The following is a 19,354-nucleotide window of genomic DNA, read 5'->3' on the forward strand; positions in this document are numbered from 1 at the left end:
TGTTTATTTTTAGTTGACTGAATAGCAAAAAGAGGTAATTCAGCAGAAGGCAGTATTGCCATATATTTTCTTTAGAGCATATTTTTCTCAATGCTAATATTTTACTCTTGGTCAGGAGTCCTTTAACGTGTTAAGAACATTAAAATTATTACATAAAAAAGAAAACAGTGGACTCAGACTTGTTGAGGAATTTTTATGTAAACATACAAAAATAATTCTGTGTCTATGTAGCCATTCATAGTGTTTTTTCATTAGAAATCTTTAGGAGTTTTAGTTTAGTTTAGTAAAGAAAACTGGAGACGTGGTCGAAACAAGATGACTCTGGGTTGCAGCCAGTATTCATATTAAAGCAAAAAGTAATGTTACAGGATTTTACACAAAAATAATGCACAACTGTATTTGTTGTGACATCAGAGATAAAATCCAACATAACAAAAATAATTAAAATCATCAAAGGAGCGATGCATATGTGTGCACATTGTACAGGCTAAGATATATACACTACGTATATTATATTTGTCCTGCCAGTGTTTCATAATGATACAAAACTTTTTCACACTTCACCGTCGCTTTCTATGTCTCCGTCTCACACTCATCATCGGCAGCACCAGGACATATGACGCTGGCTCATCAAAACAACCTAAAAAATGTTAGGTACCCTGTGGCAGTGGGCAGAGGTGCCATTCTCCCAATTAAAGATGCTATTTTGAGGATATAACAAATATATATATTGTGCTGCTATTCTTTACTCTCACAGTTCCCTACCTATTTGCTTATTACATCCACTGATACATTTTCTGCTACATACCAATCCAACAATAAATACATTGTTTGTCTGGAATTTAATAGGTTCACATTGATTAATGACCCCACCGTGCCTTCTCAGAAAAGAAAAACTACACAAATTGAGCTTCAGAATTTATAGACATACAGAACAGCAAGAGCATCTCCGACAGCAAGTCTGTTGCAATGAAAAGTTTCTTTGAAGTGACCATCAGTTGTTTGTTGGTCTTTTTTTATAATTGAAAATCCAAAATGTGTTCATTTAGATGCTGTAGAAATATGTGCAAGTCACGTTTGATAAGCTACATCAGAGGTCACTAACAGGCGGACCGCGGTCCGGACCCAGAAGCCGTCCCATATGGACCCGGACCTACAGCCAAAACAGAAGGTTATGATTTAAAACCTGACGGGGCGCTTCTATTTGTAACCGGCGCAGCTTTTGTAGTCTTTACGGTAGTGGTTTAGCGGCTGAGGAAACGCACAGACCAATTGCATGCGAGTTAAGCCATCCCACGTGATACTACTCAGCCAATCAAGTCTGTGCATTCCCGGCGGTAAACATTATGACTCTACAGTGCAGACAGATGAGAGAGTTAGAGGCAAGTTACACATGAAAAGACGGTAGAAAGAAAAAGAAAGATAGAGATACAGGTAGAGAAAACAAAGGGAGAGATACAGACGACTGAGCCGGAGAAAGGGAGAGAAACAGAGGAGTGAGACAGAGAAAGGGAGAGAAACAGAGGAGTGAGACGGAGAAAGGGAGAGAAACAGAGGAGTGAGACGGAGAAAAGGAGAGAAACAGAGGAGTGAGATAGAGAAAAGGAGAGAAACAGAGGAGTGAGACAGAGAAAGGGAGAGAAACAGAGGAGTGAGACGGAGAAAGGGAGAGAAACAGAGGAGTGAGACGGAGAAAGGAGAGAAACGGAGGAGTGAGACGGAGAAAGGGAGAAACGGAGGAGTGAGACGGAGAAAGGGAGAGAAACAGAAGAGTGAGACGGAGAAAGGGAGAGAAACAGGAGTGAGACGGAGAAAGGGAGAGAAACGGAGGAGTGAGACTGAGAAAGGGAGAGAAACGGAAGAGTGAGACGGAGAAAGGGAGAGAAACAGAGGAGTGAGACGGAGAAAGGAGAGAAACGAGGAGTGAGACGGAGAAAGGGAGAGAAACAGGAGTGAGACGGAGAAAGGGAGAGAAACAGAGGAGTGAGACGGAGAAAGGGAGAGATACAGAGGAGTGAGACGGAGAAAGGGAGAGAAACAGGAGTGAGACGGAGAAAGGGAGAGAAACAGAGTAGTGAGACGGAGAAAGGGGAGAAACGGAGGAGTGAGACGGAGAAAGGAGAGAAACAGGAGTGAGACGGAGAAAGGGAGAGAAACAGAGGAGTGAGACGGAGAAAGGGAGAGAAACAGGAGTGAGACGGAGAAAGGGAGAGAAACGGAGGAGTGAGACGGAGAAAGGGAGAAAACAGGAGTGAGACAGAGAAAGGAGAGAAACAGAGGAGTGAGACGGAGAAAGGAGAAAACGGAGGAGTGAGACGGACAAAGGGAGAGAAACAGAGGAGTGAGACAGAGAAAGGGAGAGAAACAGGAGTGAGACGGAGAAAGGGAGAGAAACGGAGAAAGGGAGAGAAACGGAGAGAAACGGAGGAGTGAGCTGGAGAAAGGGAGAGAAACAGAGGAGTGAGACGGAGAAAGGGAGAGAAACGGAGGAGTGAGACGGAGAAAGGGAGAGAAACAGGAGTGAGACAGAGAAAGGGAGAGAAACAGAGGAGTGAGACGGAGAAAGGGAGAAAAACGGAGGAGTGAGACGGAGAAAGGGAGAGAAACAGAGGAGTGAGACAGAGAAAGGGAGAGAAACAGGAGTGAGACGGAGAAAGGGAGAGAAACGGAGAAAAGGAGAGAAACGGAGAGAAACGGAGGAGTGAGCTGGAGAAAGGGAGAGAAACAGAGGAGTGAGACGGAGAAAGGGAGAGAAACGGAGGAGTGAGACGGAGAAAGGGAGAGAAACAGGAGTGAGACAGAGAAAGGGAGAGAAACGGAGGAGTGAGACGGAGAAAGGGAGAGAAACGGAGGAGTGAGACGGAGAAAGGGAGAGAAACAGAGGAGTGAGACGGAGAAAGGGAGAGAAACAGAGGAGTGAGACGGAGAAAGGAGAGAAACAGGAGTGAGACGGAGAAAGGGAGAGAAACGGAGGAGTGAGACGGAGAAAGGAGAGAAACAGGAGTGAGACAGAGAAAGGGAGAGAAACAGAGGAGTGAGACGGAGAAAGGAGAAAAACGGAGGAGTGAGACGGAGAAAGGGAGAGAAAGGGAGGAGTGAGACGGAGAAAGGGAGAGAAACAGAGGAGTGAGACGGAGAAAGGGAGAAAAACGGAGGAGTGAGACGGAGAAAGGGAGAGAAACAGAGGAGTGAGACAGAGAAAGGGAGAGAAACAGGAGTGAGACGGAGAAAGGAGAGATACAGAGGTGAGAGGAGAAAGGAGAGAAACGGAGGAGTGAGACGGAGAAAGGAAAACAGGGGACGAGGAGAAAACAGAGGAGTGAGACGGAGAAAGGGAGAGAAACAGGAGTGAGACAGAGAAAGGGAGAGAAACAGAGGAGTGAGACGGAGAAAGGGAGAGAAACGGAGGAGTGAGACAGAGAAAGGGAGATAAACAGACGAACAAAGTGGGGGAGTGGGATATAAGAGGTGAAGAAAGTGATTCTAAAACTGTTCAATTGTTGAGATGTGTTGAGATTTATTATCTGTAAAATTGGTTGAGACTTTTGAGTCAAGATGTGAAACAGAAAAAGGGAAATTCAAGCTTTTGCTCCCTTTATTTTATTTTTCTGAAGTTAAGCCCTTTATTTGAACATGCACAATTTTCACATTTTAGATGTTGATACAACTACTAGGCTACTTAAATATATATCACACTAAAGAGTTAGACATTATGATCTTCCGGACCTTTGCTTCAAGAAATTTTCTCTAACTGGACTTCTTTAAATTTGAGTTGAATACCCCTGAGCTACATAATCAAAGCTGATAATCAGAGGTGCTGTGCCTGTTAGCTACTGGTGTCTGGACTTTGTCTATTATGAAAACAAACAGTGATTAAGAAAAATGTGTGTACAGAGGGAATATGTGTGCTTCAGTCATCCAATTCTCAATACAGACAATTCTTACTGCTCTGAATATCTGATATATAAAATTGTCTAAAAGTTTAATCTATCTCCTCAATCCTTATCAGGTTCTTCATCAGGTAATTTAACACAACGTAACAGCAATTTAAAGGGATACATTGTGTATGTTGGTATGACTGAAAGTAAGAAAAGAACTATGTGAGCAAAGAGCAACATTACTTCACCAAGAAACACCAGATGTTAACTCTTGTCCTCTCTTGTCTCCTGTTGATGGTTCATTCAGTACAGTTTCTGCTCAACGTCGTGTCCACACAGGCCCACGTTTCTCCAACTCTCTCTAGCTCCAAATCTCAACTCTTCTACCCTCCAACTCCCCCGAACATCACTGCAGCTATTATCTCTCCCCTGTTCCTCTAATGGGCCTGTTCAGACACTTGCAGGAATGTTTTATTGCCCCATCATGCATCCTTCTCTGCTCTCGCATCCAAAACACTGAAATGGACCGTTTCAGGAAATAACAAGTCTCAGTATCTGAGCAGAGCCGAGCAGAGACGGAGATTAAAGAAGAGAAGAAAGGAGTCATGGAGGGTGCATTGGCTGTTAAAACAGTGATGGTAGTGGTGGTTGTAGCCCTCTGCGGAGCAGTGCCCACCACTTCACCCAGCCAAGAAGAGCTCTCTAAAGCCCAGGTAAACATGAGGTGTTCTCACAGTTCAAATATTGCACTGTTTGTTGAGGTTATTTAATCTGCTGATTTGGGAGAGAAGAGTGTTTAGTTTTTTTGTTTGTGATTCTGTAAGAACTATTGATTTCAACCTTGTTAAACATTAAAGTTTCACATGTTTTAATGTTAACATTAAATGAATAATTTACTTTCCAATTTCAGTAATATGAATTTCTTACTAAAGCCTGTATGCATTAAAAGTCAGCTCTTCTGTATTACAACTGGTTTTAAGACTTTGAAGTTGAGGTTTCAAGACAATAACATGTACCATGTTTTTTCAATCAGGTATAGTTTAAAAAAATATAACAGGAGAAACAAAGCCTCTGTCACACATCACGCTGGAAACAGATTTTTTTTACCTGATGAGGACTCATCATACGGTGATACAGATTTTCAGAAAAGGCATGTTCATTGAATATGTTGTAGTTGGTGTTGCCAGGTAAAGTTTCAGATATGAGAATGTTTGTGGCCTAAATTAGTAAGTCCCACAACTTAAACAAGTGAGTCAGAAAAAATCAAAGGGAAATTAAACTTGACTAAAGTTTCTTTAGGGATTTAGGATTTAGTGCCACCTACGGTCACTGGTGGTTAAGAGTGAGTGAGGTGCTATCCTGCATGTTAGGGAGTTCTGAGGCCGCTACTTGTTCATAAATACAACAGGAGAGCAGCTGGTAGTCACTAATCAGCCTTTTTCCATGAGCAACAACAATCTGATTTCATGTTGAGCATAACAGCAGAACTCAGAAAATAGTTGGAACTGCAAACTGTAAGAAGAAGCCGCCAATACTCCCTGCAATATTAGAGATTGCTCCGCTGAGAATTAAGATGATAAGACAATGATCTGTAACCCATGTTTTGCCAGTTGTGAAGCAGCAGCAGGAAATAGGACATGTTCAGCTTCACCTTCTTCATACAGCTCTGACACGGAGTGAACAGTAGACTGCAGGGGCTGGTAGCAGTGAGATCAAATGCATGAACCGTATTTAATCTAGTGTTAATGCCTTATTACACTCTGAGTGTTGTGCAGGAATGATGAACTCCATCAGGGAAACAGTGAAAAGGAAAGTAACTGGATGTAAATACAGTGAATTGCTATTGCAGAAAAAAAATGTTTTGAGCCAACTTAAAAAAAAATACTTAAATTACGATACACACAAATGAATTAAGTTAGTTTGAAATTAAGCTATATATTTCTATAAGGTTTGATTTCATGAAAACCTGAACTTATTTCTTTTAACTTTTCACTTATCTTTTCAAAAAAACTCTGTAAATATTCAAATAGTTATATTACAAATCCTTATATCATATGCTGTTTATCTGCATATAACAATGTTTTATTTGTTTCTTTTGTCTTCGACCAGGACTATCTGTCTCAGTTTTTCTCCGAAGTGGGCGTCAGTGCACCCAACACTGTCTGGCGCAGCTCTCTAGACTCCTTTGAAGAAACTCTGAGAAAAATGCAGGACTTCTACGACCTGGAGGTGACAGGACAGTTAGACACCAACACTATGGACGTGATGAATCGCCCCCGCTGTGGCTTCACAGACGTCAGCCAATATGCCCACTTCGACAGTCGACCAAAGTGGGAGAAGACTGTGGTCACATACAGGTACTGAGCAAGATCTCCATGCCAGAACAAAAGGCAACAAGTCCCTGCCTGCAGTTCACACAAACACAGAACAAAACAAAGCTCTTTAATACTTAAAGCCTTTTCACTCTCACACTGCCTGTAGGATAATTAACTACACACCGGACCTGAGTCAAGGCGATGTGGATGCCACCATAGCCAAGGCTCTACAACTCTACAGCGACGTCATTCCTCTGGATTTCAAGCAGATTTACAGCGGCACCGCTGACATCATGATCGTTTTCAAGAGACGAGGTAACTCAGTACTTTCGGTGCCTTTGAGAAAATGTTTGATCCAGGGGTAACTTTGTTCCGTTTCTTACCAGACCATGGAGACTTTGCTCCATTTGACGGGCAAAGTGGGGTGTTGGCCCATGCATTCTCCCCTGGAGAAGGTCATGGAGGTGACACCCACTTTGATGAAGATGAAACCTGGACTCTGACCTCAGGAGGTGCAGCACCATTGAGATGATATGATTCCATAGCTAATTAAGTACCTCCAGTAACTGTATATGTGTATGTGCAGGAGCCAACCTGTTCTTGGTAGCAGCCCATGAGTTTGGCCATGCACTTGGACTGGCCCACTCTCAGGTCCGGACAGCACTGATGTATCCCACCTACAATTATGTGAACACAGAGGGGTACAAGCTGCCAGATGACGACATACAGGGAGTACAAGCTATCTACGGTGAGATGCATGGTGTTATTACATTAAAGCACTTTTCATGAATGCCCTGACAGAATCTGTTTTTTTGCCTTTTAAGGAATCAGAGAAACATCAGTTCAACCAGCGGCTGAACCTACTGTAAAACCTTTGCCGAGACCACAACCTAGACCCGAGCCAGATCCTGAACCCATACCAGACCGGTGCAGCAGGGACATGATTTTTGATGCTGCAACCTCCATCCACAGAAACCTTTACTTCTTTAAAGATGGGTGAGACATTTCTGCCAATTATTTTGTTATGTTATCATTTAGGTTTGACGTTAAAGCGAGGGCCGGTGAGCCTGGAAATGTTAGAAGAGCTGGCTACAATGTGCAACCAATGACATCGGCCCTCTCTTCAAAGCTACGCCCCCAAAAAACATGAACGTGCTCTGACTGACAAGCTGACTTTTCCATGACTCGCCCACTAACTTCTGGCTATTGTTGCTGCTTCACTCGTGTATGCCTACGAGGCTGAAGCCTCCGGTCATATGCAGTGAGAGCACAGTCAGTAAGTGACAGAGGTATGACAGACCATCATTTTATTCAGTCCGAATGAATTACGGTTCTATAAGGGGCATAGACACCGGCTTTTTTCTTTTTTGCAGACAACTTTATTTATTGATGGCTATCTGGGCCTGAGTAGGATTTCAACAAATAAAAGTTTTTTTTAAACCTACCAACCCCCCCTTTAACATGTTGCTCCTCAGAGCTGTGATCTTCAGTGCGAGTCAGCATATCATGGTATTTTGTGTTTTTTTGGTCAGACATTTCTGGAAGAGGAGCAGCTCCTGGGATGGCATCACTATGAAGAGTATTCAGTCTGCCTGGCCTGGAATCAGTCAAGTTGATGCTGCTTATGAGTTTAAAAAGACTGTCATTTTCTTTGAAGGTACAAAATTGAAGCCTTTTTGTTTTGTTTTCGTTATGAGAAAATAAAAGCTATTGACAAATGCCTGTGCTCAGGGATATACCACATTAGTAATTGTCTATCTTTTCATGCCATAGGGGATCATTACTGGGGGATCAGGGGAAACACTGTCCTACCTGGTTATCCCAAACCTCTCAGTGAATTAGGCTTCCCTCTCCACATCACCAAAGTCGATGCTGCCGTCCATGTGATGTTTACAGGCAGAACCCTCTTCTTTGTGCAGAACAAATACTGGAGGTGGGTAATGTGAAAAGCCATGTACATATAGGCTGAATCCCTATATAGACTGATGTATTGATGAAAACCCTTCCTCATTTTACTCATAGCTACAATGAAAGGAGGCGCAGAATGGATCGGGGATACCCAAAACTCATCAAGACAGAGCTCCCTGGGATTGGCAATCGAGTGGATGCTGTTTTTGAGAACAGAGGTAGGCAACAGTGACAGCGGGACATTCCCTCTGCTGCAACATGATGCTCCTGTTTGGCTTGATTTCAATGATGCAACCCTCTCTTCAGGTTCCCTGTACTTTTCAAGTGGATCCAGACAGACAGAGTACCACTACCAACGAAGAAGAGTGATCCGCACCTTATTAAACAACGCATGGATGGATTGTGACTAAAACAACAAAAATCCTTCCACATAAACACACAAACACACATGGAAACGGAAACGATTCTACAAATCAGTTTTCTTAAGATCTTGATTTCTTAGACAATGGATCAATAGATACCTTTTTTTATATTTTGGATGTGGGTCCCTACCTTTTAATAGAATAGTGATTTAGAACAGAATAAAAAAAAATGTAAGTGTTGATTGTGAAATGAAATATAAATGTTCTTACATTAATAGAATAACAGAGCTCAACAGGCTGCTGCAGCGGTGGTGGCAGTTTTTGTAATAAAACACACACACACACACACACACACACACACACACACACACACACACACACACAGCGCTAGCGTGCAACAAAGCAACGGCCTTTCCCTTAACTCATCGTGAGTTATTGTAGCTTTCAACAACAAATGCATAAAGTATGATAATCATTGTTATTTTTTTCTCGGACATTCATCCATTTACTCATCTAAACATTTACTGTAATCAAGTTTTAAATGTGAACAATAAAGAATGACTTCAAATGCCTTGTGTATGCATGTGAATGCACACATCAGCCTGGAAAATAGAAACATATGCAATTGATGATACAAACTCTGGTCCAACCTTAACACAACATCTTTATATACAGTCTATGATTTTCACTCTTCAGAAACCAACGGGTGATGTCACGGACACTACATCCATCTCTATATACAGTCTATGAACACAACCTGTAAACTTATTTCTACAGTGGAATGTAATTGAGTCAAAGGACAGGACTTCTTGAAACAATCCTCAACAGAGAGTAACATGTAATGCATTTATCAGACATGCATAGTACACGCTTAGAAAAACTGGTTCTTCACAAGTGCTATGGAGCACTTTGAGTGCTCTTTTCTCACTTAAGAAACTTTTTTTCCTGTTTATGTTTTATTGGGAACTGAAGTCAAAAGAAGAGTTCTTCAAAACACACCTTACAGCCCTTTTGGTGCTTTGAAGAACTTATTCATGATAAGTTGTCTTTTTTTGTTGACATTTCTTTAGACTACTGAATTCAAAAGGATTCCTTAAGTTCAGACATTCATATTCGACTCGCAACGGCCTCATTTACACCATGTTTTTAGCCTAAAAGTCCTCTGATATCTTCCTCGGAGGCGTGTTCGGGGTGCGTTCACGTACACACCTGAAAACCGCACACACTCATGCGTGTTCGCATCGCTACGTCTACTAGCATCGCCACTTAAAAACATGGTGTAAATTACCTAATTAGGGCCCGAGCACCTCCGGTGGGAGGCCCTATTGTATTTCGAAGGATTTGTATTTCCCTTTTGGGGCTTTTTCAGGGCCTAGACATGCTCAAATTGTTACCAAAGTTTGCAGGGAATTCTAAACCCCAAAAAGTAATTGTATTCTGGAGTAATTTGAAATGGGCGTGGAAAAATTGCTCAACAGCGCCATCTAAGGAAAAGCCCCTCAGTTAGCTTTCACCGATCTTCACAAAATGCCCAGGGTATCATGACCAGACAAACAAAAAGGAGTGCAATGGAAAAAGCAACAGGAAGCCCGCCTTTTGACTTTAGTGGCCATTTTGGCCATTTTCACACATTTTTACTTTGACGAACTTGTCCCAGGGCTTTCATCAGATCAACTTCAAATTGAGATGAGTGTCATCACAACAAGATGGAGATAAAAAATAACCCAAAGATCGATTTTTCGTCACACTGTGTGACCGTGGCATGGCGTCAAAGTTTGATTACACGCCATCAAAACACGAGGTTCTGTATCTCGGACAAACATGGTCCAATCGAGTCCAAACTAGACATGTAAGACAAGAGTCCCGGCCTGATGACATCTACACAGAAATCATGACTTAAAATCACAGCGACCCCTGCTGGCTACAGGAAGTGACATGTTTTTACTTTGATGAACTGCTCCTGGCTGCTTTACAATATACAGCTCAAAAGAGCTCAGTCAAGTCATTGGACCATGGTCAGAATTGTGACATTTCCTCAAACCATGTAAACATTGAGGTGCAGCGAAGGTTCATCCTTCGCCAAAGGACACGATGTTGTCATAACTCCAGTGTGCATTGTCCTATCACCGCCAAACTGATGTCTCATGATCAGAGTCCAAGCCTGAACAGCTCTATGTGTCAATATTTCCTCAGTGTCATAGCGCCACCTACTGATTCGCCATGAAACAGGAAGTACTTTGTAAATCCACTCTGCATTATCCAACCGGCTCGAACTACTGACCTAAGATCACAATCCTGACCTGAACAGCTCCATATATTAATATTAGTTCAGGGTCATACCACCACCTACTGATCAGCGTGAAAATTAAGTTGTGGTAACATTGTCCAATTGACACAAAATTGCTCACGCTACATCAGAGCCCCTACTTGAACTGATCTATATGTCTGTATGTAATAATAGTGATGGCGCCACCTACTGGCAACAGGAAGTAAGCTTTGTTTTACAACTATCATTCGATTTACATAAAATTTTCAAAGTGTGATGTGCAATTGATAGCGTGGACCGTAATGAGCAATTAGTAGGCAAGGATCGACATCGCGTGACGGACGCAGGAAGTGAAGCGCTTTGTCCCTGCGCAGTCCCTAAACGCATGCAACGCTTGAGACGTGCGCTTGGTCATTGATCGCCTTCTGTCGCGTTTTTTTTTGGACGGACGGATGGACAGACGGACATGGACACGACAACAACTTTGTGCATTGTGCGTTACCAAACAACACTGAAACTGAGGTTCTGTATCTCGGACATACAAGGTCCAATCGACTCCAAACTAGACATGTAAAACAAAAGTCCCGGCCTGATGACATCTACACAGAAATCTTGACTTAAAATCACAGCGCCCCCTGGTGGAAACAATAAATGTCTTGTTTTTGGAACATCTTACACTTGGAGGTATTCCTCCTCACCCACTGCTCGCAGCCATGTCAAACTGTATCAAATGGGTCTCAAGACATTGATAATGTAGGCATAACATTACTGTGACTTTTCGTCAAACGCCATAATAGTGGCGTGGCGTCAAAGTTCATCAACTCGCCGTGACACACGAAATTACTATAACTTCGGTGTTGGAGGTTCAACCTCCCTCAAACTACATTTGTGTAGCAACAGCCCCCCCCTGCAGACATTCAGATGGTTTTAAGGAATGGGCGTGGCAAAATAACTGACTAGCACCCCCTCGGTGCTTGCGAGGTTGCATTTAGGCCATGAATTGTCCTTTTTCCATTTTGCCGTGGAATATGGGCTGCCACATATGGAGTGGTGTATGCTGGAAGCCTGTCCACATCCTCCGCTGCAACAAGGTCGGAGTCTGGATAGGGTTAGGGACGGCTGGAGCTGCTGCCTGCGCCCTCTGCAGCGGTAGCAGCTGAGTGTCCGACTGGTCATCAGGCTGCACCACTGCTGGCTGTGGTTGTTCTCTTGGTGGAGCTGAGTCCAGATCAGGGTGTAGTCGGAGACACTGAGACTTGGAGATTAGTTCAGTCCCTGATATTCACTTCAGTTAAACAACATTCATACGCTCCCCAATCCAGCACATTGCAGTTTAGTTTTGAGTTGCTATAACTGATTTAAACTCAGACTTCCCATGCTCGGAAAAACCACAGTCATCCTCTCTATTCTTAAACCTATTTTCTCAAATAGGTTGTCTCAGCAGTTGTGAACCCGAGTCTTATTTTTTATCAATTTAAACTCTGGTAATGTAATTCTATTTCCATCTTTGAATCTAAATGTGGATGCTTAGGATACTGAATACCTGGCCAATAGAATGTAGAAACCTTAAAGGTTTAGTGTGTAGAATGTACAGGCAGCATAATGTTCCCCATGTGTTCAGTGTGAACCTACTGGTTGGTACATATGCCACTACTGATATTTCTGTGAAGAGCTCGTATTGTTCAGGTTTTAACTTCTTGGCTTGTGTGATGCTGCGCTAAATCAACTTGCAACACAATCAGAATCAGATTTAGTGTCACTTCTATAATATTCACTCAGCGTACACAGGAATGATGAAGAAGAAAATGCCTTTCTCCACAGATCAGTCATACATAGTAAAAACTGACATTTTGAAAAAAGCAATAGAAAACAGGACTCAGAAGTCATTTGTATTTGGAGTTGACAAAGTGCTTTGTTAAATATATGCTTAATACAAACCATAAAACAAAATGGCAGATCCCAACTTTGGTGTAAAATATAAATATAAAATAGAATATCAAAAATTAAAAATAGAAAATAAAATATATATATCTAAATATATATATACACCTAAAGAAAAAAACAATAGTGCAATTATGTGCAATAGTGCAAATATGCTAAGGTGCTGGTTTAGTGGAGTTATTGCAGATTGGAGGAGTTTAAAAGTCTTATGGCCTGGGGGATGAAACTGTGTCTGAGCCTGGTGGTGCGGGCCCGGATGCTGCGGCAAAACAGTTTATGGTTTCCTTTGATCTATTAGTCACATCATAGTCCTTTAACCCCCTTTGTTTGAATTTCTTAAACCTCCTTTGCTTCAATTCCTTTAACCCCCTTTGCTTCAATTCCTTTAAACTCCTTTGCTTCAATTCCCTTTCTATTCTTTAAAGATGCTCTTTATCTCAGAAAAATAAGAAGTGAAGAATCAGTCTGCACTAACCAGCGAATTGGTAGAACAAAGAAGATAAGAGATTTTTCATGAGAATTTGGAAAACACATCTTGAACAGCGAAAATAACAATCCTAACATACATTGAAACAAACAACAGTCGCAATGGAGATCACTTGGAGAGTGAAACAAATGGATATAAAGGTAGAGACTGTCCTCCCGTACTCGAGTCCTTTACGAAGATCACTGCAGAGCAGTGGGAGCTGTTGAAGTCATGCAAACCGGATGAAGCTACAACATTTATGTTGGCAGATCTTCTGCTGAAGTTAATGACGACCGTTTCAAATGCCATTGCAAAGCGATGTCCCGATGCACCCTTGTCTGAGGAAGAAGTTCGGTCCATTCTGGCGACACTCTCAACGACAGTCTTTCACCAGGCACAACAAAGTCTAAGAGTTTGGATAAGCTCACAGACTTGGTTGTAGAGGAAGTGACGAAGACTGTCAACTCCACTTTCTGCAAGCTCCACCTGTGTGAGCTCTGAGAAGCCTATACCAACCCGCCTCATTAACCCCGCTAAAGTCCAGAAGATGATCTGTTATGCCTGCGAGGCGTTAAAGGCAGATGCAAAAATCCAACTCTTGCTCGAGTGTCAATCGCGCAGGCGAAGTCGGGCCATTTCCTCAGAGGAACAGGATGCTTCAGATGATCCCATTCGGGGTCCCTCTTCAAGCTCCCACTCTTCAGGAGTCAGCTCCAAGTCAGGTAGTTCCTCAGAGGGAGGTTCAACAACAAGCAGTATGGACAGTGGGAAGATGCTTGTCCAGGAAACAATCAACAATAGTTTGACTGACATCACAGACTTCTTTAATGAGTTCAATGACAGCCTCTTTCTCAATTCATCGTTTTCTCCAGAGATTGATATGGCTTTAGATGAAATTATTGAGTCAATCAATAAGGAAAGCAAAAATGGAAAGGAATCTCCACAGCCAAACCTCTCAATCAGTAAAGGAATGAGGACGATCAATAGTCTTTTCATAAAGACTTTTGCCACAGCAGGGACGCTTCAAATACTGACAGGGGTCGCGAAAAAATTCAAGGAGGAGACCAAAGTCAATAGGAGGCTGACGATACAGTCATTGATGGCTAGTATTGACGCTGTGCTTCTGGAGAAGGAGAAGCCGGGAGGTGGAAATGAAAGTTCTGCATTCCAAACACTGAAAAAGCCTACATCTGAAAAGGTTCTTGTATTCACAAAACAGCTTTCAGATCTCATCTATGCGCACATCGCACCTGGAAGGAATTCAGACATTAGTTCAGGTCCAGTGAAAAAGGTGGCTGTTCCTAAGGCACACAGGGGCATATATGCAGACATTCAGACCAGGGTGTTTTGTTTTCTGTCCTTGATAAGCTGGTGGCTGAACAACCAAGTTAACTGCCACACAAAAGGGTGTCAGAGGCTTTTATGGCCATCGACTCACTGGAAACAAACAAGCAGTCATCATCATCAGAGGTCAGCAGCATTGAGGAGAAAACATCGAAGCAGTCAACATCATCAGAGGTCAGCAGCGGAGGGAATGAAAGACCGAAGAAGTCAACACCAGCAGTGTTCAACGGAATTGAGGAGAAAGGATCGAAGCAGACTTCATCAGAGGTCAGCAGCGGAGGGAAGAAAAGATCGAAGCAGTCAACATCATCAGAGGTCAGCAGCAGTGGGAAGAAAAGATCGAAGCAGTCAACACCAGCAGTGTTCAGCAGCATTGAGGAGAAAAGATCGAAGCAGACGTCATCATCAGAGGTCAGCAGCAGTGGGAATAAAAGATCGAAGCAGTCAACACCAGCAGTGTTCAGCAGCATTGAGGAGAAAAGATCGAAGCAGACGTCATCATCAGAGGTCAGCAGCATTGAGGAGAAAAGACCGAAGCAGACGTCATCATCAGAGGTCAGCAGCATTGAGGAGAAAAGATCTAAGCAGTCAACACCAGCAGTGTTCAGCAGCATTGAGGAGAAAAGATCGAAGCAGTCAACATCATCAGAGGTCAGCAGCAGTGGGAAGAAAAGATCGAAGCAGTCAACACCAGCAGTGGTCAGCAGCATTGAGGAGAAAAGATCGAAGCAGTCAACATCATCAGAGGTCAGCAAAGAAAAGGAGAACTCAGCATCATCAGACAGCAACTCCAGGGAGAAGATTGCAAAGATGCTGGCAGCAGACAGATGTAAAATGTATGTCAGTGTTCTCTTGGACCAGCTCATCACACGAAGCTATAATAAGGCAAAGGTGACCCGGACTGATGTCGACATAACAGACACAAGTCATCATCTGCTGGAGAATTTGGGCCGAGGTCAAAGACATTGACTCAACTTTCAACCCCAACACAATCCTTGATGAGGTTTTTCAAGGAGTTGTGTAGAAGTGGCCTTGTCCAGAGATGCTATTGGTTTCCTTTCTTTTAAGAGATCCAGAACTTGAGATATCAATTAGCTCCTCTTTGAAAAGACGCCTGTGCAAAAAGCCTGGCTTCTTCTCCTCTTTCAGAGCAGGCTTCTCTTCCTTCTTCCGGAGATAAAAGGTGGATGATGTTATTCCGATAGCTTCACTTTCAAATTTAAATATGTATTCTCCATGTGCTCCTGTTATCCCCACATTTATAAGAATGAATAAAATGTATAAAATGGAATTATTTGCTCTCAGTATTTATTCCACTCAGACTTAAGTCTTGTTGTGGCTTTTCTCCAGGTGCTCCGGTTCCCTCCCATATTTAAAACAATTATTAAAAGATTCAAAATCGAATAATTTGTTCTCAGGATTTATTCCACTGAGACTAAAGTTTTGCTGTTTTACAAGCTGAAAATTCACTGTTTCACAGGTGCGAGTTTAGTTTCTTTAGTTTCTTAATTCATCAGCCATCAGCACCTTCACCTGAACTTAGCTCCAACAAGCTGTATAAGGCAGAGTAGAGTGACCTCATTATGGCTGGTGATCAAATCGCGATAGTAAGCATCTAACTGTCAGATATTTTCAGAATAAGACACAGTTGCTGCTGACTATCACCGTAAATCGATACAGTGTTACTTGATTGTGTTTGTCTTAATTTTGAAGGAAATTTGAGATCTCAACTAATTCAATTTTGGAGTTAAATTTCTGCAGGAAGAAGGAAATATTACAACTGCAACATGTTTTTTATATCTCACTTATGTAAAAAGCAACAAGAGTTTATATGATTTAATATATAGGATAAGATGTAGAATATCCTTTGCATCTGAAGGTCTTCTGCACAAATTACCACAAAAACATTAGATGTTAGCAGGTGTTAGGGCCACCAGGATGTTAGGGAAATAACTTCAGTTGTGCACCTTAGCCTCATCAAGTGTTTTGACCTTCTGATCAATGATACAGGCCGAACTTGAGGGTACGCTGAGGATAAAGGTAAATCTGACTGGCTGCTGGGTATTATGGCAGTACTATGAGAGCCATGTGGCTGCTCAGTAGATCAGACATCATTACCTCTTTAGCCTTTTTAAACTAAACTCTGTACCATTTTAGAACATAGGACAAGATGGAGAATATTCCTTGTACGTTCGACCGCAGCAATTAATGCCTATTGCCAGTTGATGTTAGCGGATGTTAGTGACCACCAGCGGATGTTAGGGACATATCTTCAGTTGTGTACCTTAGCGTCATCAGGTGTTTAGGTCTTTTAATCACAAGACATCCTCTTTTAAGGCAGGCCCACCACAGGTTGATCAGACCTGGGTGCATGTCCCTAGCATCTTGGGGCCCAGTTGGGATCTTTCCTCCTGATCCAGAGCCATTGGCTGCAGCGTTCTGCAGTGTGTAATGTTTCTTTTATGGTCCGGCGCAGGGCTTGTCGATGGATCTCCAGATCTTTGTGCAACCTAATGGTGCAGCCAACCTCCACAGGGCAAGCTATTGCTTTCCAGCCACATTGCTGTGCCTCAAATGCAAGGTCTGCATACCACAGCCTTTTCCTCTCATTTGCTTCATCAACATTATCCACCTAGGGTACTGTCAATTCTAAAAAGTAGACGATGCACATGGTATTAGACCAGATTATCAGGTCAGGTCTTAGGGTGGTAGTGACAATATGTGATGGGACTGTAAGTCGCTGGCCCACATCCACCAGCATCTCCCAGTCTCGGACTTGCTCAACTGACCACTACTGGCCAGTGGAGGAGCCTCTCCCTCTGTTCCCTCTCGGATGAATATTTGTCCTTTAAACTGCATTCGATGTTTTGGATGGCAAGGCATTGGTAGCAGTTCACTTAGTTTCTAGTGTTGCTGCAAGGCATTATCTGGTTGTGTATCAACGTATACCTACCTTAGGAGATACTTATTTTACAACCAGTGAGGATGTGCCTGACCCTAGCGTAATAATGTTAGTTAGTTGTCTCTATATGAATCCATTCATGACACAAAATGACTCGAGTGAAACTGATCTGACTTAAATGATCTGATTATTTTACAACCGTAGACCATACAGCAATTGACAGTCTGAAATAAAAGATATCAAACTGAACAAATTTAACTTTTAACATTCTTTAGTTTTCAACATGATTCTAAGCTGACTTCATGTTATCATTTGATGCAGTGTTAACCTTTAAACTCTGATGTTGGACAACATACTGCAAATGTGAAGAGGAAACATCGGACATTAGCTTTAGAGAACAAACAAATTCAGATTAAATCCTGTAATTCCACAGGCAGACACTGGTTATTTCATTGATTTACATTCACAAAAAGAGCCAATGAAATACATCGTTTATTTACATGGAAACATAACATTTTATAAGTTTTAGATCTTTTTCAGAAAGGCACTTGATCAAATTCTTGTTGCAAATTATCAACAAGATTAAGGAAAATTCTATTCGGTAAAAGGCACATAAAAAAAAAAACACACGAGGAAAAGACATGGAGGGTGTAAACAAACGGTTGTATTTAAAAGTTGTATTTCTGATGATGGTTTAAGAACTTCAATGTAAAGTTAAAAGGTGCGAGGAGTATTAAAGGGCCCTCGCTCCTTGGATAGATCAGCACATGTAGGTGAAACAATGGATTCTACTTCTAATCTACAAAACTTCTGCTTTGTAAATGCATTTTTACTTTGACGAACTTGTCCCAGGGCTTTCATCTGATCAACTTCAAATTGAGATGAGTGTCATCACAACAAGATGGAGATAAAAACTAACTCAAAGATCGATTTTTCGTCACACCGTGTGACCGTGGCGTGGCCTCAAAGTTTGATTACACGCCATCAAAACATGAGGTTCTGTACTTCGGACATACAAGGTCCAATCAACTCCAAACTAGACATCTAAGACAAGAATCCCGGCCTGATGACATCTACACAGAAATCATTTCTTAAAATCACAGCGCCACCTGCTGGCTACAGGAAGTGCCATGTTTTATACTTTGATGCACTGCTCCTGGCTGCTTAACAATATACAGCTCAAATGAGCTCAGTCAAGTCATTGGACCATGGTCAGAATTGTGACATTTCCTCAAACCGTGTAAACATTGAGGTGCGGCGAAGGATCATCCTTCGCCAAAGGACACGATGTTGTCATAACTCCAGTGTGCATAGTCCTATCACTGCCAAACTTCTGTCTCATGATTAGAGTCCAAGCCTGAACAGCTCTGTGTCAATATTTCCTCAGTGTCATAGCGCCACCTACTGGCAACAGGAAGTAAGCTTTGTTTTACAACTATCATTCGATTTACATAAAATGTTCACAGTGTGATGTGCAATTGATAGCGTGGACCGTAATGAGCAATTAGCAGGCAAGGATCGACATCGCTCGACGGACGCAGGAAGTGAAGCGTTTGTCCTTGCCGCAGTGCGCAAAACACATGCAACGCGGAGACGTGCGCTTGGTCATTGATCGCTCTCTCCACTAACCGCAACAGGCTTCAAAATGCCTGTGCTCGGGCCCATTAGTGCTACAACGTAGCCCTAGTTTTGAGTTGAATTTGTATGGCGCGGCTTGCGGAGACCACAGATGACACCACACGAGCAGTATGGAAGAATTTTTTTAAGTATATTTGGTTATTTATGCAACTCCATAATTGACCTATTGTCTTGAGTGTTATCTTCTCACTTAATTAAAACAAGATATAAGACAGAGGCCCATCATCAACATTAATCAGATATCCTGCTGAAAACCAAGGTAATAGAAGACGGATCTTCCATGTGAATGGACAATAAGGTACATTCTTATTGTACAGAGATCACTTTGTTTATG

General features: G+C 42.3%; 1 protein-coding gene across 1 annotated transcript; it reads left to right on the top strand.

Moving 5' to 3' along the window:
- The first annotated feature begins 4,356 nt into the window (after positions 1–4,356).
- Positions 4,357–9,031, top strand: mmp30 (matrix metallopeptidase 30). The gene is made up of 10 exons (XM_035178372.2): positions 4,357–4,591; positions 5,988–6,235; positions 6,360–6,508; positions 6,580–6,705; positions 6,780–6,941; positions 7,018–7,189; positions 7,726–7,850; positions 7,967–8,126; positions 8,216–8,319; positions 8,408–9,031. The coding sequence occupies exons 1-10, from the start codon at positions 4,484–4,486 to the stop codon at positions 8,509–8,511; spliced, it is 1,458 nt and encodes a 485-aa protein (XP_035034263.2). The 5' UTR covers positions 4,357–4,483; the 3' UTR covers positions 8,512–9,031.
- Positions 9,032–19,354: the final 10,323 nt, after the last annotated feature.

Source organism: Hippoglossus stenolepis, chromosome 15 (assembly GCF_022539355.2).
Source record: "Hippoglossus stenolepis isolate QCI-W04-F060 chromosome 15, HSTE1.2, whole genome shotgun sequence".
Lineage (NCBI taxonomy): Eukaryota > Metazoa > Chordata > Actinopteri > Pleuronectiformes > Pleuronectidae > Hippoglossus > Hippoglossus stenolepis.